Here is a 26,932-nt window from a genome sequence, read left to right as displayed (position 1 = left end):
AGGTTGGAGAACCATTTACCATTCAAATGGTTCTCAAAATATACCCTAAAAACTACAGAACACTTCTGAAAGAAATTGAGGAAGACACAAAGAGATGGAAAAATATTCCATGCTCATGGATTGGCAGAATTAATATTGTGAAAATGTCAATGTTACCCAGGGCAATTTACACGTATAATGCAATCCCTATCAAAATACCATGGACTTTCTTCAGAGACTTAGAACAAATTATTTTAAGATTTGTGTGGAATCAGAAAAGACCCCAAACAGCCAGGGGAATTTTAAAAAAAGAAAACCATATCTGGGGGCATCACAATGCCAGATTTCAGGTTGTACTACAAAGCTGTGTTCATCAAGACAGTGTGGTACTGGCACAAAAACAGACATATAGATCAATGGAACAGAACAGAGAACCCAGAAGTGGACCCTGAACTTTATGCTCAACTAATATATGATAAAGGAGGAAAGACGATCCACTGGAAGAAAGACAGTCTCTTCAATAAATGGTGCTGGGAAAATTGGACATCCACATGCAGAAGAATGAAACTGGACCACTCTCATGCACCATACACAAAGATAAACTCAAAATGGATGAAAGATCTAAATGTGAGACAAGATTCCATCAAAATCCCAGAGAAGAACTCAGGCAACACCCTTTTTGAACTTGGCCACAATAACCGGAGAAGGACAAACAGTGTATGTTCTCATTCATTTGGGGAATATGAATAATAGCGAAAGGGAATATAAGGGAAGGGAGAAGAAATGTGTGAGAAATATCAGAAAGGGAGACAGAACATAAAGACTTCTAACTCTGGGAAATGAACTAGGGGTGGTGGAGGGGGAGGAGGGTGGGGGGTGGGGGTGAATGGGTGACGGGCACTGAGGGGTACACTTGACGGGATGAGCACTGGGTGTTATTCTGTATGTTGGTAAATTGAACACCAATAAAAATTAATTCATAAAAAAAAAAATTACAAAAAAAAAAAAAAACCTTGGCGGGGGGGCGGTGCCAACTGGGTGGCTAGTTGGTTGAATGTCTGCCTCTTGGTTTTGACTCAGATCATGATTCAGGGTCATGGGATCATAGGGCCCTGCATTCAGTGTGGAACCTGCTTGGTATTCTCTCTCTCTCTCTCTCTCTCTCTCTCTCTCTATCTCTCTCTCCCTCTACCCCTTCTCCCTGCTCATGCTCTCTCTGTTTCTCTCTCTAAAATGAATAAAGTCTTTTAAATTTTTTTTAAAAAAACCTTGAAGGTTTTGGAGAAATAGCACAAAGGTCCCCTTAAGTAGTGACTATGTGAGTGCCTGTAACTCCTGGTACAATTAAGTTCCAGATGGGACACTTGAGTGGCTTAGTGGTTGAGCATCTGCCTTTGGCTCAGGGCATGATCCTGGAGTCCCAGGATCAAGTCTCACATTGGGCTCTCTGCATGGAGCCTGCTTCTCCTCCCTCTTCCTATGTCTCCCCCTCTCTGTGTCTCTCATGAATAAATAAATAAAATCTTAAAAAAAAAAATTAAGTCCCAGAAAATGTCACCTGGAGAAAGGGAGCAGAACCTTAAGCACAGAGGTGCCCTAATTCTGGACAGATTCAACAGGCTTGAAAATGACCAAGACTGTGGGATTGACTGGGCAAACCACACCTTGTAACTCCCAATTCCTTTGCTGCATGGCTTTAGGACTGGCTAGCTAAGAGGTGAGAACACTCCTGACACCCATAGCATCTACCCCGGTAGATCAGGTAAGGAAGCAGTGCCTATGATCTGACCATGGGAAGGACAGAGCAGTCTCTGGAGAAAAAAGAGAAAGCAGATGGTATTGGCATGCAGACCTTACCCAGTGAGGCTAAAAGTGCAAAGTTCTCCAGCATCACATCCTGATATAAAAGTCTCTGAGAATCATCAAGGAGCATCCATTCTTCCCAGGAGAAGTACACAAACACGTCCTCAGAGATCACACAGCCCTGCAATGACATGGCCAGCAAGGTCCAGGGAAGTTTCTTGACTGAGTATCCCCACTCTATCCACCCATAACAATGTCATGCTCACCCACTCCCTACTTGCCAGCCAATCCCCCCGGGGTACCCTAAATCATACCCCCTAGACATAAACCTGGGCTCACTATTCTCATGGAAGCCTCCAAGAATGGGGATGCAGGACCATCAGTTTACACTCCTCTCGTGCAGATCACTTGTCAGACCACACCTCCCTCATAGTTTCAGCTACCTACCGTGACTCTTCTCACACCACAGACATCACACCAGTCTCCTCACATGTCACTCTGCATACAACGTGGAGAGAACACTTGTCAATACACCCAGGATCCCATCTTGCCCTAATTGCCAAAGGAAAGCCTCCATTCCTGCCAGAAGGTCTCCCCATTTGGACCTTTTCTTCAATTGCAGGCACCCAGAACTACATGCATATTTCAGGTACCCTCAGCCTTCTTTCAATTCTCTGCTGCACACTACTAGTTTCCCATAGCTGCTGTAACAAATCATTAGCAGCTTTGTGGCTTAAGTCAACAAATTTATCTTCTTATACTTGTAAAGATTATAAATCCAAAATGGGCTTCACTAGGATAAAATTAAGATGTTTTTCTAAGCAAGATGACTCAAGATTTACAATTTAAGAAATATTTTTTCCTCAGGACTAAATAGCAGCTTAGGGTGGACTTCATTTCAAATTTTGTAGCACATTTCTACTGTGTTTTATGTTCAAATTCACAAACATTGAGCTTGAATTATAACCAACCACATGGTGTTTGGGTTCAAACTGAAAATGGAATCTGGCAGATGGCATCTGACTTCTGGGCCTGAGCTCTAGAGGGAAGCTACCTGGGTTTACAGCAAGTAACCCCATTACTGATTCTGGTTCCTTGGACAGGAAGCCTCACCTCTCTATGCCTCCATTTCCTTATTGCTGATGTGAGGGAAAATAGTAGTATACAAAACACAGGGTGGTTGGGATTGTTGTCTGAGGAATTATATGCTATCCTCTGGTCACTCTCCCAATACTACTTCAAACCCATCACAATGGAGGAAAGAAAGCAATTGTGGATCACCCACATCCTTTTAGCCTGCACTCTCGATTCAGAGGGTTCCAAGTGGTCATCTCCTGTGGGAACTAGAAACTCCCCCCCCCCCCAAACCTCTCCAACTGTCACACTAAGGTAAACTGGGCCTCAGATAGATCTGTGTAGTCAATGGAAGCTCAGACTAAATTCCTGACTGTCACCAGATTCCGTGTCCAATAGGACAGTATTCCTTAATACTGAAGACTAAGGAGATACTATACACTTCTAGGGAGAAACAGTTAAGCCACTGAGTTCTATGGAAAATATCATACTATTTATTTAGGACACCTTCAACTTCTCTCAGCAGAAGTGTTTGTAGGTTTCAACAATGAAGTTTTCAGTAATATTCAGACAACTTTGTGGTTTTCCAATTTTAGTATATGTGCTGCCGAAGTGAGCACAACTTTGTGGTTTTCTTTTCTTTTTTTTAAGATTTATTTATTTATTTATGATAGACATAGAGAGAGAGGCAGAGATACAGGAGGGAGAAGCAGGCTCCATGCAGGTAGCCTGACTCTGGACTCGATCCCGGGACTCTAGGATCACGCCCTGGGCCAAAGGCAAGCGCTAAACCGCTGAGCCACCCAGGGATCCCCAACTTTGTGGTTTTCAATAAGGTATTTGGAAATGAGTGTTAAAGGAAGAACTTGTTTTTAAAAATATATTATTAAAATATTTTATTTATTCATGAGAGACACACAGAGAGAGAGGGAGAGACTTAAGCAGAGGGAGAAGCAGGCTCTATGCAGGGAGCCCTATGTGGGACTTGATCCCGGGACTCCAAGACCATACCCTGAGCTGAAGGCAGAACCTTAACTGCTGAGCCATCCAGGTGTCCCTAAGGGAAGAACTTAAACAGATTTCATTATATTCATTCCTAAGAATTTTACTACGTGATGCTATAGAATTGATCTGTAAAATTTTCATCATTCAATTTTTGTGTTCTACATATTTTTGACATACAGACTACAGTTCACACACATCTATATCTACATCTTACATGAGTTCTTATACATGTCTTATACATATATGTAAAGGGATAGAACCTATACATAGCACTATTACATTCATTTATGCTAGTGATTTTTCTGCACAAATTGATACGCTTTCTTCTTTAAGCAGCTCATGTTAGATAACATTGTTTCTTTTCATAATATTAAAGCAACCTGGCACCACTGGAGTATCTTTTTTTTTTTTTAAACTCTCCTTATAGAAAGGAGTCTTTTTTTTTATTTTTATTTATTTATGATAGTCACACACAGAGAGAGAGAGAGAGAGAGAGGCAGAGACATAGGCAGAGGGAGAAGCAGGCTCCATGCACTGGGAGCCCGATGTGGGATTCGATCCTGGGTCTCCAGGATCGCGCCCTGGGCCAAAGGCAGGCGCCAAACCACTGCGCCACCCAGGGATCCCTCTTTCTCTTGATTATGGTATACAGTACATTTTATACACTGCTGAACATTATTAATATTATCTCAGGGCTATTTATGTCTACATTTGTGAGTTCAGTTCTAGTAAAGTTTTCAGAGGAGTTAGAATCATCTTTACACTCTATTTTTTTTTTGAATTTTTATTTATTTATGATAGGCACACAGTGAGAGAGAGAGAGGCAGAGACACAGGCAGAGGGAGAAGCAGGATCTATGCACCGGGAGCCCGACGTGGGATTCGATCCCGGGTCTCCAGGATCGCGCCCTGGGCCAAAGGCAGGCGCTAAGCCGCTGCGCCACCCAGGGATCCCCTCATCTTTACACTCTATTATGTGTTCTGTAAAGACAGTTGTACTTGGCATGAATTTCTAAATTTAAGTGTGCTTATCTTTTCATATGTCTAATGGCCACTTAGGTTCCCCCTTCCATTGACCACTCATGTTTTGCCCATTTAGACTAGTCTTATTTCTTGCTCTGATTAATACTATTTTTTTGTATGGACTATGTGTTGATCTTTTCACAATTTTAGACATTGGAGATATCAACCCCCCCATTCCAATATAATTGTTTCACATGGACAATATAGTGATTCAACAACTCTACACAATTCTCAGTGCTCATCATGATAAGTGTACTCTCAATCCTCTTCAGCTTTCCCACCATCTCCCATCTGGTAACCATGTTCATTCTCTATATTTAAGAGTCTTGTTTTCTGTTTCATTGTTTTCTTTCTTAAGATCCACATAAAAGTGAAATCATATGGTATTTGTCTTTCTCTACCAATATCACTTGGCAATATACTCTCTAGATCCATTCATATTATTGCATGTGTCATGATTTCATTCTTTTTTATGGCTGAATAATATTCCTTTGGAGATATATATATATCACCTTGCCAGCTTGCAGTCCCACCAACAGTGCACAAGGGATCCTGTTCCTCCATATCCTCACCAACACTTGTTGTTTCTTGTGTTTTTTAATTTAGCCGTTCTGACAGGTGTAAGGTGAAACTCATTGTAGTTTTTTGATTTTCATTTCCCTGATGATGAGTGATGTTGAGCAGCCTTTTATGGGCCCATTGGCCAGTCGGATGTCTTCTTTGGAAAAATGTCTGTTCGTGTCTTCTGCCCATTTTTTAACTAAATTATTTGGGTTTTGGTGTTGAGTTATAGAAGTTCTTTATATATTTTAGATACTAACCCTTTATTGTTTGCTTTGCTTTGCAGAAACATTTTGCTTGGATGTAGTCCAAGCAAAATTATTTATTTTTGTTTTTGCTTCCCTTGCATTAGGAGACATATCTAGAAAAATGTTGCTATGACCAAAGTCAGAGAAATTACTACTGTGCTCTCCTCTAGGATTTTTATTTCAGGTCTTCCATTTAGGTCTTTCATCCATTTTGAGTTTATTTTTGCATATGGTGCAAGAAAGTGATCATTGTTTTGCATATACTTGTCCAGTTTTCCTAACACCTTTTTTTTTTTAAGATTTTATTTATTTATTCATGAGAGACACACAGAGAGAGGCAGAGTCACAGGCAGAGGGAGAAGCATGCTTCCTGCAAGGAGCCCGATGCAGGACTCAATCCTGGATTCCGGGATCATGCCCTGAGCCAAAGGCAGATGCTCAACCACTGAGCCACCCAGGTGTCCCAACACCATTTTTTTTTTCTTCAAAGATTTTATCAGGAAACCCAATGTGGGACTCGATCCCGAACCCGGAACTCCAGGATCATGCCCTGAGCCACAGGCAGACACTCAACCACTGAGCCACCCAGGCATCCCACCAACACCATTTGTTAAAAAAAAGTCTTTCTCTTTGGATATTTTTGCTTCCTGAGTTGAAGATTAATTGACTGTATAGTAGTGGGTTTATTTCTGAGCTCTCTATTCTGTTCCATTGATCTATGTGTCTATTATTCTGCCAGTACCATAATGTTTTGATTACTAGAGCTGTGTAGTATATCTTGAAATCTGTGATTGTGATACCTCCATTTTTATCCTTCTTTTCCAAGATTGCTTTGGCTACTTGGAGTCTTTTGTGGTGCCATACAAATTTTAGGATTATTTGTTCTAGTTCTGTGAAAAACGCTGTTGGGGGGACGCCTGGGTGGCTCAGTGGTTGAACGTCTGGCTTTGGCTCATGTCCTGATCCCAGAATCCGGGATTGAGCCCCTGATTCAATTTCTCCCTCTGCCCGTATCTCTGCCTCTCTCTCTCTGTGTGTTTCTCATGAATAAATAAATAAAATCTTTAAAAAAAATGCTGTTGGTATTTTAATAGGAATTGCATTAAATGTGTAGATTGCTTTAGGTAATAGGAACTTTTTTTTTTTTTGGTAATAGGAACATTTTAACAATATTTATTCTCAAAAAACAAACAAACAATATTTATTCTCCCAATCCATGAGCATGTGGTATCTTTCCATTTGTTTCAGTGATCTTCACTTTATTTTGTCAGTATTTTACAGTTTTCATAGTACAGGTCTTTCACCTCCTTGGTTAAGAGTATCCCTAGGCATTTTATTATTTTTGGTGCAATCATAAAATGAGATTGTCTTATTTTTTCTTTATGCCACTTCATTATTAGTGCATAAAAATGCAATAGATTTGTATTCTGTGACCTTCCTGAATTCATTTGTCAATCCAGTAGTTTTTTGGTGGAGTCTTTTGGGTTTTCTATATCAAGTATTACATCCTCTGCAAATAGTGAAAGTTTTACTTCTTTCTTACCAATTTGGATGCCTTTTATCTTGCTGTCTTCATTGCTTTGGTTGGGACTTCCAGAACTATTTTGAATAAAAGTGGTTGGCAGTGGACATACTTCTCTTGCTCCTGATCCTAGGGGAGAAAGCTCCCAGTTTTTCACTATGGAGTATGGTAACTGTGAGTTTTCTAGATATGGCCTTTATCATGTTGAGATATATTTCCTCTAAATTTACTTTGTTGAGGGTTTTTAGCATGAGTGGATGCTGTATTTTGCCAAACACTTTTTCTACATCTATTCAAATGATTGCATGGTTTTTATCTTTTCTCTTGTTGATATGGTGTGGCACAATGATTTATTTGCGAATATTGAACCACCTTGTATCCCAGGAATAAATCCCACTTTATCATGGTGAATGATGTTTTAAAATGTTTGGTTGGGTTCAGTTTACTAGTATTTTCTTGAGAATTTCTGCACCTACGTTCATCATAGATATTGGCCTGTAGTTCTCTCTCTTTTGTATTGTCTATCTGGTTTGGGTACCAGAGTAATTCTAGCCTGTACAATGAATTTGGGAGCTTTCCTTCCTCTTCTGTTTTACGGAACAGTTTGAGAAGAGTAAGCATTAACTCTGTTTTCAAAGTTTAGTAGAATTCACTTGTGAAGCCATGTGGTCTTGAACTTTCCTTTGTTCAGAGATTTTTGATTACTGATTCAATTTCAAAGCTGGTAATCAGTGTGTTCAAATTTCCTATTTCTTCCTGGTTCAGTTTTGGGAGGTTATATGATTCTAGTAATTTATCTATCTCCTCTAGATTATCCAATTTGTTGGCACATAATGTTTCATAATATTCCTAAAATCCTTTGCATTTCTGAGGTTTTGGTTATTATTTACCCTCTTTCGTTTCTGATTCTGTGTGAATCCTCTCTCCCTTTTTAATTTTTGTTCTCTAAAAAAAAATTTAAAGACTTTATTTACTTGAGAGAGAGGGGGGGAGAGGGGGAGTGGGAGAGGGAGAGAGAGAGAGAGAGAATGAAATATATGATTGGGGGAGGGGCAGAGGGAGAGGCAGACTCCCTGCAGGGCAGGGAGCCTGATGTGGGACTCAATCCCAGGACCCTGGGATCATGACTTGAGCTGAAGGTAGATGCTTAACCAACTGAACCCAGGTGCCCCTAATTTTATTTTTGGTAAGTGTGACTAAAGGTTTATCAGTTTTGTTCATCTTTTCAAAGAAGCAAGCTCCTGGTTTCATTGATCTGTTCTATTTTTTTTATTCCTATTGTATTTCTGCTCTAATTTTTATTATTTCTTTCCTTTTACTGGTTTGGGGTTTTGTTTGTTCTTTTTCTAGTTCCTTTAGGTATAAGATTAGGTTGTTTATTTTTATTTATTTATTTTTTAAGATTTATTTATTTATTCATGATAGACAGAGAGACAGAGAGAGGCAGAGACACAGGCAGAGGAAGAAGCAGGCTCCATGCCGGGAGCCCGACTCCAGGATCGCACCCCGGGCCAAAGGCAGGCACTAAACCACTGAGCCACCCAGGGATCCCAAGATTAGGTTGTTTATATGATATTTTTCTTGCTGCTTGAGGTAGACCTGTATTGCTATAAAATTCCCTCTTAGGACAACTTTTGCTGCATCTCAAAAGATTTTGAACCATTGTACATTTTCGTTTTCATTTGTCTCTATGTATTTTGTTATTTCCTCTTTGATTTCTTGGTTGACCAATACATTGTTGAGTAGGATGTTATTTAACCTCCGTGTATTCATTTGTGTTCTTTACAGATTTTTTTCTTGTGATTTATTTTTAGTTTCAGAGCATTGCAGTCAGAAAAGATGCATGGTATGACTACACTTTTTTAATTTGTTGAGGGCACATAGGTTGCTCAGTCGGTTAAGCATCTGCCTTTGGCTCATGTCCTGGTCTTGGGGTCCTGGGATCCAGCCTTGCTTCAGGCCCTTGGCTCAGCAGTGAGTCTGCTTCTCCTTTTTTGATCTATCTGGCTCTCACTCTCTCTCAAATAAATAAAATCTTTTTTTTTTTTTTTAAAGAATTTGTTGAGACTTGTTTTGTGGCCTAACATGATCTCTTCTGGATAATGTTCCACATACACTTGAATAGAAAATATATTGTTGTTTCAGGATGGAATGTTCTGAATATATGTTAGATATATCTAGTCCAATGTATCATTCAAAGTCACTGTTTCCTTGACTTTGTTTGATCTGTCCATCAATGTAATTAGGATATTAAAATCCTCTACTATTATTTTATTACTATCAATTATTCCCTTTATGTTTGCTATTAGCTGCTTTATGTATTTGGGTGTTCACATGTTGGGTTTATAAATAACTAAAATTATTATAGCTTCTTGTTAGATTATTCTCTTTATAATTATACAGTGCCTTGCTATGTCTTGTTACAGAATTTGTAGCCTATTTGTCCAACATAAGTATTGGTACCCTGGCTTTCTTTGCACTTCCATTTATGTGATGAATGCTTTTCCAGCCCTTCCCTTTCAATCTGTACATATTTTGAAGTAAAAAATGAGTCTCTTATAGGCAGTATACAGTTTGAGTCTTGCTTTTGTTTTTGTACCCAATCCATCATCCTTAAGTCTTCTGATTGAAGCCTTTGATCCATTTACATTCAACATAATTGCTGATAGGTATGTACTTCTTGCCATTTTGTTACTTGTTTTGTGATTATTTTTGTAGTTCTTCTCTGTTCCTTTCTTCCCTTGCTCTCTGCTCTCATTATTTTCTGGCTTTTTTAGTTATACGCTCAGATTTCTCCCCTCATCCTCCTCCCCATTTTTGCATATCTATTACTGGTTTTCATTTTTGGTTTCCATTAGGTTTATATATAATATCTTATGCATATAACAGTCCATATTAAGCTGAGAGTCACAAGTTTGAACTCATTCTTTAATCCTCTTCCCTCCACTCCACATTTTAAGTCTATGGAATCATACTTTATATCCTTTTATTTTCTGAATCCCTTTACTGATTTTTATAGATATACTTAACTTTACTGCTTTTGATCTTCCTACTTTTCCTACTCCTGTTTATAGTTTTTCCTTTCCACTTAAAAGAGTTCCCTTTAACATTTCTTCTAGGGCTGGTTTAATGGTGATGTATTCCTTATGAAGAGGTCCTGCCTGTCATGCCCTGCAGTGCAATGTCACCTATTCACCAGACCATGATGCCTCAGCAGTGCCTCCTCCGTGTGCTATGTGCACCCTACTGTTGTGGCTGGCTGAGCCATTTTTGCCTTCAGTTCAGTAAATATGCAAATGTTCTCTGACTATTGTGGGCAGAATTTGGTCCCTTTATTGTTAACGGAGCAGTCTGGGGCCACCTTGGCTTAAGTTGAGTCAGACCAGGCATTTGCCAGAGCTGCAGTCACAATGAATAGTGGGACACTGTGTCGTCCAGAGAGGCCATCAGGGGTGGGTGTGGCCTAACATCAGCCCAAATGTCTGCCCCAACCCAGTGCTGGGGCCACAGTCAATCTGGTATGTGTGGTTATCTTTCCTTCTCCCCAGGACAGAAGTCACTTTGCAGTGGTGCTGGCCCCTGTCCAGACTGCCTGTACCCTGCCACGCTTGTGGCACCACCTTTGGTGGAATCCTGCAGAAGGAGTGTTGGAGAGGTGGGTAGTCTGGAGAATGCAGACATTTTAGCAAGGTTTGTGTTGTTCTGCTTGTGGGAGAACAACTGAAGTCACTTTGGAGAACTCCTGTAGAGCAGGTCCACAGACAGCATGACACACATTGTGCTAACAGGGTTTGCACTGGTCTGCTATTGCAGGGGACCTACAGCCACTTTGGAGGGACTCCAGTGAGGCTGGACTGGAGAGAGTGGGGTGTGCCAAAGGCAAGCTACGTGGAGAGGGTTCATACTGTGGTGGTTCCTGCAGGTGTTTGTGTAACTAGCTTGGGGGTGCAGCAGAGGAAAACGGTACCTGACAACTCTTAAAATTCTTGGAGCACTCTCCTGAAAATTCTACACCTCCAGGGATCCCTGGGTAGCACAGCGGTTTAGCGCCTGCCTTTGGGCCAGGGCACGATCCTGGAGACCCGGGATCAAATCCCACATTGGGCTCCCGATGCATGGAGCCTGCTTCTCCCTCTGCCTATGTCTCTGCCTCTCTCTCTCTCTGTGTGTGACTATCATTAAAAAAAAAAAAAAAAAAAATTCTGCACCTCCAGCACATATTCTGAAACCAGCAAATAAATCTCCTTTCAGTACATACCAGGCATTTTTAAAACTGCTGCTTCTATGCTGTATCTCAGTGGGGTTGTTTTTATGCTGTCTTTTTAAGGTCAGGGACTCTGTTTTCTATTGCCCTCAAGGTCACTGATTTATTTTTAAAGTTCCAGTTTTTAACCATCCCTGATTTCAAGAACTCAGGAAGTTAAGCCCTTCTGGTTCTCAAAGCCAAATATGGGTATTAGTTTTCCCATTGTGGGTTCCTGGTGTCTGGGGTACCTGGTTTGAAGTCTGCTCCTCTCCCTTCTGTGCCTACAGTGTCCCTTCCTCCCACAATCTTGTGGGTTGGTTTGGTTCCTTACCGTGTCTCTGTCCTTCCTACCCCTTTCAACATGGCATCTTCTCTATATTTACCCGTGGAGAGTCTGTTCTATCAGTCTTTGGGTCATTTTCTGCTTTTTTGTTTGTTTCTTTTGTTTTGTTTTTTTTTTTACACTGAAGTGTATATTATCTAGGAGTATCCATAGGGCAAGGTGAGCTTAGGATCCTCCTACTTTGCCATCTTCCCCAGAAGACAAACCTCTCTCAATCTTTCTTAATTTTAAATTTTGGCTGCCATGAGGTATATGAAATAGAAGTCTTCAAGTTTAATTAGAATATGTTTATCCATTTTCATGTATTTTATTTTATAGTGCTATATTTAAATCACCCTCACCTATTTTACAAAACTATGCTCCCAGTTTATCCTTTATTGGTTTTCCTCATGTCTTCTCTTACTTTTTGATAATTTAAGTGTCCTGTAAAATTTAAATGTCTGTGGTTTTGTAGGGTAGCTTAAAATTTATGATTTAGAAATTAGAGACTATTTTCTGTATAATTCAATTTTAAAATAAGTGAAATTAATTTTATGTCCCAGCATTTAGTTTATTATCTTGAATATTCCATGTGTAGGTGAAAATAATGTGCATTCTGCTGTAATCCGGAGCAATGTTTTATGCATATCTATTGAATCAAGTTAGCTGATGATGTTCATGGTGCCTTCTATATCCTTACTGTTTTTGTATCTAGTCTATTAATTACTAAAATAATTTGGGGGGGCTCCCGGCTGGCTCAGGTGATAGAACATGCAATGTTTGATCTCGGGATTGTGAGTTCAAGCCCCATATTGGGTGTGGAGATTACTTTAAAAAATAATAAAATTAAGGAGTTTCTGGGTGGCACAGTCAGCTAAGTTTCTGACGCTTGGTTTCCACTCAGGTCATGATCTTGGGGTCAGGGGCTAGGGCCCTACATCAGGCTCTGTGTTCAGTACAGAGTCTGCTTGAGATTCTCTCTCCCTCTCCCTCTGCCACTCCTACTTGGGTGCACTTTCTCTTTCTCCTTTCTCTCAAATAAATAAATGAGTCTTTAGGGAAAAAATAAAATTAAAAAATAACAATATTTAAAAAGAATTTTTGAAGGCTTATTCTTTTTTTTTTATTTTTATTTTTATTTTTTTTTATGATAGTCACAGAGAGAGAGAGAGAGGCAGAGACACAGGCAGAGGGAGAAGCAGGCTCCATGCACCGGGAGCCCGATATGGGATTCGATCCCGGGTCTCCAGGATCGCGCCCTGGGCCAAAGGCAGGCGCCAAACTGCTGCGCCACCCAGGGATCCCATTGAAGGCTTATTCTTATGTACAAATACATTTAGCATTCTTACATTTTCTTGATTAAATTACTTATCTAATATTTTAAATGCTCCTATGTTATCTTTGGCCACATTACTTTCTCAGAAATGTAAATGTAATATGACCATTTCTTATATTAATATAACTACTCCAACCCTTTTATTAGTATTTGTGTCTTACTTCATTCCATTCTTTTTAGCTTATCGCTATTTTTGTAATGAAGGATCATTTATCACAGACTGTATGGAGTTTGCCCATGCATTTTATATAGTCTGGTAATCCCTCCTTATAATTTAAATATATAAAATATTAAAACTGAATATAAATTTAAATATAAAAAACTGAAAAGAATTGTCGGTACAAATGTATAAATTACTCTCGCCTATCCTCTCATAAAGTGATAAATCGAAAAATAAGCATAGAGGGATCCTTGGGTGGCGCAGCGGTTTGGCGCCTGCCTTTTGCCCAGGGCGCAATCCTGGAGACCCAAGATCGAGTCCCACATCGGGCTCCCGGTGCATGGAGCCTGCTTCTCCCTCTGCCTATGTCTCTGCGCCTCTCTCTCTCTCTCTGTGACTATCATAAATAAAAAAAAAATAAGCATAGAGACGATATTAAGAATATAGAATCGGGGATGCTTGAGTGACTCAGTGGTTGAGTGTCTGCTTTTTAATATCAAAAAAAGAATGTAACATTCACAAGATACATAATCTTCTTCGTTTTACATCACAACATTTAAACACTTAAATTCATTAAGGCATAAATAAAGTCACAATGCAGATCATAAGTTCTCTGAATTTTCTATGAACATAGGTATATTATTTACTAGGTCAAAGTGATACTGTGATTCACAAGGAATATATATTTGATCTTTATTCCTGTGCCCTGCACAGAGCTCCTAAAACCATTGATATTTCCTAAGTGATGAGAGAAAAGATGTCTTTTCTTTTGTTAATGAGGTGACTTTTTGAAGGCATCTAAGGGTGGGGGTTGGTTGCCAGGAAAACCAACCATGTGATTAGAGGGTTGGAACTTTTACTCCTATATCCTGGCCTCTGGAGAGAGCTGACTGACTGGAGACTGAGTTCAATCAATCATGCCCATTTAATGAGACTCCACAAAACCCAAAAGGACAGGATTCAGAGAGCTTCCAGGTTTGGTGAACTAGTGGAGATTCAGGAAGAGCAGTTCATCAGGAGAGGGCATGGAACCTCTGCGCCCTTGCCCTATGCATTTCTTCCACAGGGCTGTTTTTGGATTATACATTAATCTATTAAGTAAAATGTTTCCCTGAGTTCTGCGAGCCATTGTAATAAATTAATCAAACCAAAGGAGGGGGTCGTTGGAATCTCCAATCTATAGCCAGTTGGTTAGAAACACAAGCGACGACATGCTTGTGTGACTGGTGTCTGAAGGGGTATGGATAGACAATCTTATAGGACTAAACCCCTTTTATTTCTTTTTAAGTATTTATTTATTCATGAGAGATAGAGATAGACAGAGACACAAACAGGCTCCCTGTGGGGAATCCGATGTGGGACTCCATCCCAGGACTCAAGGATTACTACCTGAGCCAAAGGCAGACCCTAAACCACTGAGCCACCCAGGTGTCCCCAGAAGACTAAACCCTTAACCTGTGAGATCTGATGCTATTTCCTGGTGAATAGTGTCAGATTTGAATTGAACTGTAGGATACCAGGTGGTATCAGAGAATTGAGACTTGGTGTGAGTAAACCTACCCCTATAAGCTGGAGTTGGTGTGGTCATAATCTTAAGCAGACTTTCTCAAATAGGGTTCCATAAGAGAACTGGTTCCTACATAAAATAATTTCAGTGAATATTGTCTTAAAAACCCCATGGAAGGGACCAATCTAAATGTAGGGAAGAAAAAAATCAACTCATTACCTACAATGGATTCTTCAAGATATTAATGCTAAATTCTCTCATGAAATCAATTAGATAGACATTACAAAGTTAGAATAATCTAGGAATTTGGGTAATTCAAATTTTTTTTCCCTGGCTCTTTTGTAGTTCAAGAAGGAAACCAGAATATATTATCTCAAAATATGTAACTTTGACATAAAAAATTATTTTGAGCTAAAGGCAATTAAAAAACAGCAATCATAAAAATCTTTTTCTCCCTAAAAGTAGGATATAAATTCTCCATTAATTGGAGACAGATCCTTACCAGCCCAGAGCCTGGCACCAAAAGAACCTGCAAACTAGTTTCCTCCCATGTGTTTACCTTACTACAGTCTGGTGCCCTTGGAAGTCTAATACTAATTTTCTTCCTGCCATTTCCCTACAAACTTATTGTTCTTTATTGAAAATGCCATATAAACTGGAATTCTGAACCATTTTCAGTTACTTTTGATTTAGGTTTCTCCCATCTTTGTTGCACACATCAACTATTTTTCTCTCTTTAATCTGTTTCTTGGGTAGCCGGGGTGGCTCAGCAGTGTAGCGCCGCCTTCAGCTGAGGGTGTGATCCTGGGGACCCGGGATTGAGCCTGCTTCTCCCTCTGCCTGTGTCTCTGCCTCTCTGTGTGTCTCTCATGAATAAATAAATAAAATCTTAAAAAAAAAAAAAAAACTGTTTCTTGGTTAAAGAATCCAAGCCAATAATGTATAAACTTGTCTTGTACACTGAAACTAAAGTAATTTTGTGTGTCAATTCTACTTCAATTAAAAAAAAAAAAAAGTCCAAGCTAAGATGGTTACAGGTAGAGTTCTGCCTCCACTACACTCAAAAAAGTCATGTATAGGGCATGTGAGCAGAAACATCTCCTGTGTTGGAACAACTTATATTAGAGGATTGCTTTGGTAGGAACTTCTTGCAAGGCAAGATGCTCCCAGTGAGTTTGTCCATGGAAAATTTTAGTCAAAAACCTATGAAGGCTGGAATAATCTATCATATGGTATTTGTGGTATTTTAAGTCTTTGGCAACATTGAGTGAAGTGGAATCACTCCTAGCACTGGAAGAGTTTTTCAATGTGTGCTTCTCTTAGGACAGGCTGTTCAAAAGTGAAGGTGAGGTCATCCATCAGTAGCGATTTTACAGCACCCCAGCCTTGGTGGGTCACTATCCCAGGCCAGATCCTCATGCCCTACATTTTCTTCATGCAGACACTGAGCAGAACCCTTTCAAATGTCAAGTCTCCTTTCTGGAGGGAAATGTCAAGAATGCCTACACTTTTTCCCCTACTACCCCTGCCAGTGAGCAACAGTCCTCCCCTTTCACACCAGGGACCATTTAAAATAACATACTTAAGGGGCACCTGGCTGGCTCAATCAGTGGAGCACAGGACTCTTGATTTCAGGGTTCTAAGATGGAGCCCTATGTTGGGTGTAGAGATTACTTAAAAAATCTTTAAATACAATAAAATAACATACCTATGACAGCTAACCTAAATCTGATCAGGCCTTGACCTAGCCCAGATGGCTATTCTCACCCTGGAGGAATCTAATCCAGCCAATTCTCCTAGAACCCTAGACCTTCCATCCCAGATACCCATTTGACACCTCTACCCTGAGACATCGCAGAATCAAACACGTCCAAAATTCGACTTCTGATCCCTCTGAAATCTTCCTACTTTGACTTCCCGATTTTCATTTTCAAGACGTTCATGAAAAACACGAGAATAGCAAAAATTAAAAACCTGGGTTTTCACTCCTTAAGCTCAATCACAGCCACATATGATGCAGCTGTAACTACTCTTGCTTTTATCTTTAAAATCTATCCAGGGGACCCCTGCGTGGCTCAGTGGTTGAGCTTCTGCCTTCAGCTCAGGTTGTGATCCCGGGGTCCTGGGTTGAGTCTCACAGCAGGCTCCCCATAGGGAGCCTGCTTCTCCCTCTGCCCATGTCTCTGCCTCTCGGGGTATCTCATGAATAAATAAATAAAATCTTTTTAAAGAACTCCAGAATCTGACTAAGAACAGATTCTTCTCTCTTCTGGCACTACTCTGGTTCACCCAGCATCAAAACATTCCTGGGAGTCCACTGCATTAGCCTACCTACCGGTCTCTAAGAATCCACATTCATATTCCACGTCCAAACCTGATCTGTTTTGCTCCGGCAAAAACGCAGCTACTTTGTTAGTCATCATTCACATCAAGACCTTCTATTCAAAACCCCTATGGCTCCCAGAGTCCCCACAATGACAGTATAACTTCTCCTGAAAGGGGAGCCGCCGCCTCACGCTCTCTGAACAGAAGAGAGTCCGCCCGCCTCTGCCCCAGCCCGCCCCTCGCCTGCAGTCCGCTCCCGCACGCCCGCGCGCCGGCGCAAACACACGGGGCCCCCGGCCACCGGCGCCTCCCGGTCCCGGACATCCGAGCCTGGGCCACAGGACGCGAACAAGCGCCCGGTGCTCAGGCCTTGAGGGTCTTGGAGGTGGGGGTGGGAAGGACGGCGAGGGCCTGGGGGACGAGGGTTTACCTGCGTCGGGACCCTGGGCGCGGCCGCCGCCGCCATCAGACTCGGGGGCGGAGCGAGGCCCGGAGCGTCCCGGGTCTAGGTCGGGAACTCAAACACCGCAGTCCCAAGTCTAGCCCCACGGCGGGGCCACGGCGGGCGTCGCCAGCGCCGAGCCTCCGACTAGTCTCTGTGAAACGGGGACAACTCCTTCACCTCCGGCCTAACCAAGCATTCAAAAGCCTAGGATTGGGTAGATCCTAGCAAAAAGCGACAGGTTCATTGCGAAGAGGACGCCGGAAGTACCGCCCAACAGCTTGTCGCACTCACGGAAACGCCCCTCTCCCGGGCTTTCATTGGACTGCGGCGCTTAGGCTTTTGGGTAATGTAGTTCTCTAGGAACCATAGATCCAGGAAAGTGGCTCTGGGCTGATGTTCCTGGGAAAAGTAAGGGACCACCGCGAAGGGCGTGGTCAATGGTATCCCTACCCCTCAAGCATGTGGTGTGACTTCTCTCCTCGTCACCGGCGGCATCCAGATTCTGCGAAGTGTACTCTGTACCATCACAGAAATGTTTGTAGACATATTACTTCGTATATTCACCAAAGCTGCAAAAACAAATGGACACACACCACCACAAAGTCTCTCTCCGCCCACTCATATCTTGGAGCTAATAACAATTACTTTGCTGCTTTTTATTTTTTTTTAATTTTTTTTAATTTATTTCTGATAGTCACAGAGAGAGAGAGAGAGAGAGAGAGAGAGAGGCAGAGACACAGGCAGAGGGAGAAGCAGGCTCCATGCACCGGGAGCCCGACGTGGGATTCGATCCCGGGTCTCCAGGATCGCGCCCTGGGCCAAAGGCAGGCGCCAAACCGCTGCGCCACCCAGAGATCCCACTTTGCTGCTTTTTAAATAAACGTATAGAATGAAGCTTTAGAATCAGTTTTGCAAACTTCAGTTCTGGTTAGGGACAAGAGGGAAGAGACTCCAGACAGGGCCATGGAGTGGAAGAAAAAAAAAGGGATGTTTAACATCCATGAAGTTAGTGGACAAATTAACTCAGAAAACTTTACTCCTGGTTGTATAATCAGTGATTGTATCAACCCAGCGAGGGACACTGTTTATTCCAGATAATATTTCTTTTTTTTCCCAGATAATATTTCTTACTCCATATCCTAAGATACATAGAATTGCTTTTAAGATCTGAGATCTGTCTGAAAGAGCACAACCATTTGAATGTCACTTCCTCCCTGGACAGTGTCTGTCATTGTTGAATGTATCATTTCACGTGTTATTTTATTTATTTTTTATTTTTAAATTTTTATTTATTTATGATAGTCACAGAGGGAGAGAGAGAGAGAGGCGCAGAGACATAGGCAGAGGGAGAAGCAGGCTCCATGCACCGGGAGCCCGATGTGGGATTCGATCCTGGGTCTCCAAGATCGCGCCCTGGGCCAAAGGCAGGCGCCAAACCACTGCGCCACCCAGGGATCCCTATTTTATTTATTTTTAATTTTTATTAAAGACTTATTTATTTGACAGAGAGAATGTAGAGAGGGAGAGAGCAAGAGCAGCAGACTCCATTCCAGGACCCAGAAATCATGACCCAAGCCAAAGACACACACTTAACCAACTGAGCCACCCAGGTGCCCCTCACATGTTACTTTAAGTAGTTTTCAGTACAGGGAGTTGAGATTATCACTGAAAAAAATTCTGAGTACATAAGTATGAAAAATGAAAAAAATGAAGTTGAGCGCATAGCTGTATTGGAATCTTGACCACAATCAAAGCTTTGTCTACAGTTTTTTTTTTTTTTCCTGGAAACATGGAGCAATTGGAATGAGATAAAAGGGTATTTAGGAAAGATCAGAATGGTAAAAATCAATAGCAAAACTATGTTGTCATGGTAACTCATTCTCACATATATGTTCAATGAGCAACTACTAGATTTTAGGCACTATCTTAATTGGATGAGGCACATCATGAGTAGGGTTGCCAGGAGTTCTCTCTAATATATGTCTTACCTTCAGTGATTTTTGTTCTGCATTCTTCATTGACAATGTCAGGATGCCTAAAGTGTTTTTATATTTTGCTTTTCAATAAAATACCAAAATTTAGCAGTTAGGTTTATTTTCTCACCACAGTAATTGACACTAAACTCATTTAAATGACACTAGTTGAAAATCATATCTCTACAAATAAAGATCAAGACAATTCCTGGAGCACCTGACTGGCTCAGTCAGTAGAGCATGTAAATCTTGATGTCAAGATCGTGAATTCAAGCCCCACATTGGGTTTAGAGCTTAGATACAATTCCTTATGATTTGTCCTGCAAGATAGGTTAAGGGAAGAGCAACAGATAGCATTTAGAATTTATTTTTTTTTAATTTTTATTTATTTATGATAGTCCCAGAGAGAGAGAGAGAGGCAGAGACACAGGCAGAGGGAGAAGCAGGCTCCATGCACCGGGCGCCCGACGTGGGATTCGATCCTGGGTCTCCAGGATCGCGCCCTGGGCCAAAGGCAGGCGCCAAACCGCTGCGCCACCCAGGGATCCCAGCATTTAGAATTTAAAATTCTTTTTTAAAAGGGCATCTGGGTGGCTCAGCAGTTGAGCATCTGCCTTTGGCTCAGGTCGTGATCCCAGGATGTTGGGAGCATGTCCCGCATCAGACTCCCTGCAGAGAGCCTGCTTTTCCCTCTGCCTAGGTCTCTGCCTCTTTCTCCCTCTCTCTGTGTCTTTCATGAATAAATAAATAAAATCTTTGAAAAAAATAAAGTTCTTTTTTTAAAAAGGTTTTATTTATTTGAGAGAGAGAGAGTGAGCAAGCACACAAGAGGTGGGGAGGCGGGAGAGGGAGAAGCAGACTCCTCACTGAGCATGGAGCTCCACATGGGGTTCAATCCCTGGAAATTCTTATTTTTCAAATTCAAGAAAGAAAAAGACTGGGGCACCTGAGTGGCTCAGTCAGTTAAGTGTCTGTCTGGCTCAGGTCATGATCGCATGGGTACTGGGATGGAGTCCCATGTCTGGATCCCCGCTCAGCGGGAAGTCTGCTTTTCCCTCTCTCTGCCCCTCCCACCTTTCATACTCTCTCACATGTGCTCTCTCTCTTATAAAATCTTTTTTTTTTGGGACCCCTGGGTGGCGCAGCGGTTTGGCGCCTGTCTTTGGCCCAGGGCGCGATCCTGGAGACCCGGGATCGAATCCCATATCGGGCGCCCGGTGCATGGAGCCTGCTTCTCCCTCTGCCTGTGTCTCTGCCTCTCTCTCTCTCTGTGACTATCATAAAATAAAAAAATAAAAAAAAAATCTTTTTTTTTGAAAAAAAATAAAAATAAAAAATAAAATCTTTTTTTTTTTTTGAAAGATTTTGTTCATGAGAGATGCAGAGAAAGAGAGAGGCAGAGACATAGGCAAAGAGAGAAGCAGGCTTCCTGCAGGAAGCCCAATGTGAGACTCGATCCCGGGACTCCAGGATCACGCCCTGGGCTGAAGGCAGGCGCTCAACCACTGAGCCACGCAGGCATCCCAATAAAAAAATCTTTCTTTAAAAAACAAAGGAAAATGGGCAGCCCGGGTGGCTCAGCGGTTTAGCGCCACCTTTGGTCCAGGGTGATCCCGGAGACCAGGGATCAAGTCCCAAGTTGGGCTTCCTGCATGGAGCCTGTTTCTCCCTCTGCCTGTGTCTCTGCCTCTCTCTCTGTGTGCCTCTCATGAATAAATAAATAAAATCTTTAAAAAAATAAAAATAAAAAACAAAGGACAAGACTATATTTTTAAGTTTTTTTAAAATTTTTATTTATTTATGATAGTCACAGAGAGAGAGAGTGAGAGAGGCAGAGACATAGGCAGAGGGAGAAGCAGGCTCCATGCACCGGGAGCCCGACGTGGGATTCGATCCCGGGTCTCCAGGATTGCACCCTGGGCCAAAGGCAGGCGCTAAACCGCTGCACCACCCAGGGATCCCAAGACTATCCTTTCAACAACTACTCACAGCTCATTTGAGATAACTGTGCATCAATATATATGGCTCAGAAAATCAGTCCATTGGAGTCAGCCTTGTTCCGGTACTACACTTCTGAAAGCTAGACAATCAGTATCATTACTAAACATCTGAAAATCAATCAGTTATAAATCCTAGTCCAGGAAGACAGCCAACCAGGGACAGTCCCAGGCTCCTAACCAACAACCAATCAGCCAAGTGCCTCATTCCAGGGGCCATGTTTCTGACAGGAAGCTTCTGGACACCAGAGGTACTCCAGTGCCTGTGATAACAGAGACAAAATTCTGTCCGACTCTAAACACTCCCATTTCTGAAAGTCCAGTACGCACTAAATACCAAACTTCCTAATATCCTATATAAGACTAGCTCCATCATGGGGCACCTGGGTGGCTCAGTCAGTTGAGCATCTGACTTCAGCTCAGGTCATGATCTCGGCATGGGATTGAGCCCTGTGTCAGGCTCCCCACTCAGCGCAGAGTTGGCTTGTCCCTCTCCCTCTGCCCCCCACCTCCCAGCTCATGCACTGTCTCTTTCAAACAAATACATAAAATCTTCAAAAAAAAAAAAAAAACCCAAAGCACTAGCCCCATCATTGTTCGTGGAGATTATGTCTTATAGATATGCTTCCTGTTGCAGGCAAATAAGAAGTTTACCCTTTTTTGCATTAGATATTTCCTATTGCTACCATAAAAAATTTAGTGGCTTAAAACAATGGAGATTTGGGGATCCCTGGGTGGCTCAGCGGTTTGGCGCCTGCCTTTGGTCCAGGGCATGATCCTGGAGACCCGAGATTGAGTCCCACGTCAGGCTCCCTGCATGGAGCCTGCTTCTCCCTCTACCTGTGTTTCTGCCTCTCTGTGTGTGTGTCTCTCATGAATAAATAAACAACAACAACAACAAAAAACAACACCTTTAAAAAAAAACACAGAGATTTATTCTCTTGCAGTTTTGGAAGCCAGGAGTCTGAAGTGATTCTTATGAGGCTAAAGTCAAGGTGTGGGCAGAGTGGTTCCTGAGGAGATTTCCTTTGCCTTTTCCAGCTTCTTGTGACTGTCCATATTCCTTGCAGCAGAATAATCTGCCTTATCACATTGCCTTCTCCTCTTCTATAGTCAAATCTCCCTCTGTCCCCAATTTTGTGATTATGCTTAGAGCTCATCTAGGTTAATCCATCCCAGATAATCATCCCATCCCAAAACTCTTATCTTAATCACGTCTGAAAAAAAAATCACATCTGCAAAATTTCTTTTGCCATATAAAGGAGCCTTTTTCAACTGACCACAGATATCAAGTTAAATTCACTATTAGTTGAAATTGTCTAAAACTTGCAAAGGCTCAAATTCTGTTTATTCTTAGGGCTACAGTTGTCCTAATAGTGGCTGTTAAATATATTGGCTGTGCAATGGGAAACCCAACTGGTCAAATACTAATTTAGACTTCCACTTCAAAACACACAAAAATATTAATTATAGGTGGATAAGGCTTTTACGAGAATTGCAGCTCGTAAAAGACAATGGAAACGGAGCACCGGGTGGCTCAGTCAGTTAAGCATGGAACTCTTGATTTTGGCTCAGGTCATGATCTTAGGATCATGAGATACTGCCCCACACCAGCCTCCAAACTGGGCCTGAAGCCTGCTTAAGATTCTCTCTGTTCTTCTCCCTCTCCACCATTTGCACTTTCTCTTTCTCTATAAAAAAGAAAAAGAGGGGATCCCTGGGTGTCGCAGCGGTTTGGCGCCTGCCTTTGGCCCAGGGCGCAATCCTGGAGACCCGGGATCGAATCCCACGTCGGGCTTCCGGTGCATGGAGCCTGCTTCTCCCTCTGCCTGTGTCTCTGCCTCTCTCTCTCTGACTATCATAACTAAAAATTAAAAAAAAAAATTAAAAAGAAAAAGGTCATGGGAAAAAATTCCCTTTGTTAAATATACAGAGCAGATTTTGTCAAAGCAGATATAAAAAGCATCATGATAGATGCCCCTGCTGAGGCCCGGATAGGGACGCGGTCGAGGGTGTTCGCCCCGCCCCCCGAGTCCGATGCCAGCTGCCTCGCCCAGGGCCCCAGCGCAGGTAAACGCTGGTTCCGCAGGCCCATCCTGCCCTCCGCCCACCCAGATCCTCAAGGCCCGAGCGCGGGGCGCCTGCTCGCGTCCCTGCGGCCCCGGCCCGGTGTCCGGGACAGGGAAACGCCGGGGTGCGGGAACGGGTTGCAGGGGAGGGGCAGGCTGGTACAGAGTCTGTGGGGGGCCTGAAGCGAGAGGACTCTGACGTGGGAGAACAGGAAGGTGAGGCGGGGTCACGTAGGGACGGTGGCCCGCGGTGCGGTAACTTCAGGTGAGGACTGTAGTAAACACCAGGGGGAGTTTTGGCCAAAGGAGGGACAGAATCTCCCTGAGGGTTTTAAAACTCCCCGAGGAGTTCAAAGAAAAGAGCAGATGGGAGGAGGGTGATGAGTTCACTGAGGTCACTGCTGGTAAGAGCCAACAGTGAGCACCTAGGCCCAGGAGTGAGACAGCTAGCCTTTGGACCCCTGGTTCTGGGACTAGAGAAGAGTGCAAGGAAGCATGAGCTCCTCCAACGCCACCCTGAACCTATTTCTCTAAAGCCCATGTATTTGCACAAGTTGCCATGACTGCAGAAGCTGTTATGGAATCCACAGATCATTGGAGGGCCCAACCTCCTACCCCCATTTTCTCTGGATTGTGGTGTTGGAGGACTCTTAGTGCTGTTCCTCCTCCAGTCTTTAAGTCGGAACCCAAGCCCTAAGGTATGTCGGTGTCCAGTTTATGTACAGATATGCTCATTACTGGCAACCAGTATAAATGGGTGTGTAGGGTTCTTCCAGGAACTGGATCCAAGATTTCCAAATGCTTACAGGTAAAAGTAAATTGGTGATCAAGAAACCACAGGTTTCCTCTCTTTTAGATAAGATCAAAAAGCAGAGGACAATAGGATAAAAATGGTTGGAAAAGATGTTTATCTGTCTCCGGGTGGTGGGAGGTTTGGATCAGAGGGAGAGGCCATTTTATGAAGGTCTTAACAGGTTGTTGAGTGGAGAACACACTGGGGTTGAGAGAGGAAAGGAAGATCAGAGTAGAGGCTATTGTCATAGTCCAAGGGATGGTTAATGGATGAGAGTGGTGGTTTAGGAAAAGGGGTTGGATTCTAGCCATAAAGAGAGGATGTATTGGGGAGAGGATAGTATGGCAGATGACCAAGGCTTCCAAGTGAAAAATGGACATGGGAGGCCTAGGATTGAGGCAAGAGGACCATCAGCTTGGAGCTGGTGCTCATTTGCTGCTCTGAGGACTCTCTAGTAGGATTTTTTTTTAAAGATGTTATTTATTCATGAGACAGAGAGAGAGAGAGAGGCAGAGACAGAGGGAGAAGGAGGCTTCATGCAGGGAGCCCAATGCGGGATTTCATCCCAGGACCACAGGATCATGCCCTGGGCCAAATGCAGGTGCTAAACCACTGAGCCACCCAGGGATCCCCTCTAGTAGGATTTTTTTGGCGACTTTGGTGTGCTGTTTCATGTTTCATTCAACCTAGAGGATGAGATTGCGGGCAAATGTTGTCATCTATTAGAGATGGTAGGCCTCAAATGGGCCAACTTGAATGAGGGTCAAGTAGAGGAAGAGGAAGGTCAATTGGTAAGGGAACAGCAAGTGCATATAGAAGTGGAAGAAGGCCATAGGTATATGAAAGCAATACATGATTCTTCTTGCCAACACTGAGGCAAGAAATGGAGCCCCGCAGGGAGGCCTGCAATGAAGACTTTGGCACTTGGTGCCACTAATGAGCCATGGGAAATCTAGGTTACAACTGGATCCTGTATGAATTTGCCAAGCAAACTCTGGGTAAGGTTTGCTAAATGTGGTATAAGGCCTGAAAAGTCTCAGTATTATATGTTGCCTTAACATGTACTGAAACAGGACAACCTCAAATGGCCTAAGCACCAGTTCCCCACTTCACTCTGCTCCTGCAGATAAGGTCTTCAAAAAAAAAATTTTTTTAAAGTAGAGTCCAAGCCCAGCATGGAGCCCAGCGTGGCACTTGAACTCATGATCATGAGATCAAGACCTGAGCTGAGGGATCCCTGGGTGGCGCAGCGGTTTGGCGCCTGCCTTTGGCCGGGGCGCGATCCTGGAGACCCGGGATCGAATCCCACGTCAGGCTCCTGGTGCATGGAGCCTGCTTCTCCCTCTGCCTGTGTCTCTGCCTCTCTCTCTCTCTCTCTGTGTGTGACTATCATGAATAAATAAATAAAATCTTTAAAAGACCTGAGCTGAGATCAAGAGTCGGACACTCTCCCAGGTGCCCCTCAGATAAGATCTTTTGACTGTACCCTTTTAATAAAAAGGACCAGGAATAGTTCCTGCTTATCTCTTTGCAGTGGGTTTCACTTCCTTGTCTGCTCTTTGTTGTTATTCAGAAAAGGGAATTGTATCCTCCTGTAGGAACCAGGGGCACCTACCCTCTTGATACTACAAAACTTGATCCTACAGCTGCTGGTTGTTCAGTGTTTCACATAGTGTAACCCCATGTAGCCCTATGTGGTATGTGATGGTCTACTATCCCAGGCTGTGAAAATGTATGGTTAATAAGATGCTGCTAATCTTTGTCCAATATTCGTGTGCATCTGTACAATTCCCGCAACTCTGAGTAGGAATCCCACCCTCACCAGCGAAGTGAAAAGGAGGTGATCAAAATACTTTAATATGTGTGGAGGCCAGGGAGATTCTTAAATAGTAGGAGGACAGGGAGATGATGGTGGATATGGCAGAGGTGTGGTACAGGAGATGTGAGGGATGTGCAGTCTAGAGTGACATATATATGGAGAGGCAGTATGTCTGAGGACCCCAGGGTCCTGGTATTGGGGCTTACATGATCTTATCCATACCAGGGAAATTGGCAGGGGGTGTTGAATGCCTCTATGCCAGGTTCACAGTTTAGATATCTATTTGTCCACCTGCTTATTGCTGATGGCTGGGCCTAGTAATTAATGGCCCCCATAAGAGACAACAGCACCAATAGCACCAGAGGTGTAGTTTCCACTCTGAGTTGGGGAACTGGAAGAAGGATGGGCATAGGATAGACATATGTGAGAATGGACTACAGGTCTTCAGGAAAGTGGCTATTTGTGGTTTCATTTCTCCCAATCATGGCAGGTCTGTGTGATCTTTGAGGGTGTGGTTGTGTACTTCTAGGAAGAATAGGGTCTCCTTGCTGAAGCTCAGAGACACCTGTACCCATGGTATGATGCTGGAGAATTTGCTACTTGTGGTCTCACTGGGTGAGGCCCTAAAATGTACCCCTGTGCCACAAGCTAGTCTCTGCCCTTCCCCTTTATCCATTGGCATGTCAGCCCTTTTCACATTAGCACCTTGGGCACTGCTTCCTTCCC

General features: G+C 42.7%; 1 protein-coding gene across 3 annotated transcripts in view; it reads right to left on the bottom strand.

The window, feature by feature from the left end:
- The window catches only part of ZNF671 (zinc finger protein 671), a 41,754-nt gene that overhangs the window by 6,478 nt on the left and 8,344 nt on the right, over nt 1-26,932 (bottom strand). The window contains exons 1-2 of one of the 3 annotated variants that reach the window (XM_055311791.1): nt 17,541-17,797; nt 1,837-1,963 (exon numbers count right to left, since the gene is read on the bottom strand). In XM_055311791.1, coding sequence (XP_055167766.1) covers nt 1,837-1,963; nt 17,541-17,576 — 163 coding nt within the window. In that variant the 5' untranslated portion in view covers nt 17,577-17,797. Of the gene's footprint in view, nt 1-1,836; nt 1,964-17,540; nt 17,798-26,932 lie in introns of those variants that run through there. The other 2 variants (XM_055311792.1, XM_055311793.1) reach the window with 2 other exon arrangements.

This window comes from Nyctereutes procyonoides, unplaced genomic scaffold, assembly GCF_905146905.1.
Source record: "Nyctereutes procyonoides isolate TBG_1078 unplaced genomic scaffold, NYPRO_anot_genome, whole genome shotgun sequence".
NCBI classification, from domain to species: domain Eukaryota; kingdom Metazoa; phylum Chordata; class Mammalia; order Carnivora; family Canidae; genus Nyctereutes; species Nyctereutes procyonoides.
Note: the sequence above shows the minus strand (reverse complement) of the source record. Positions and strands in the feature narration are given on the sequence as shown.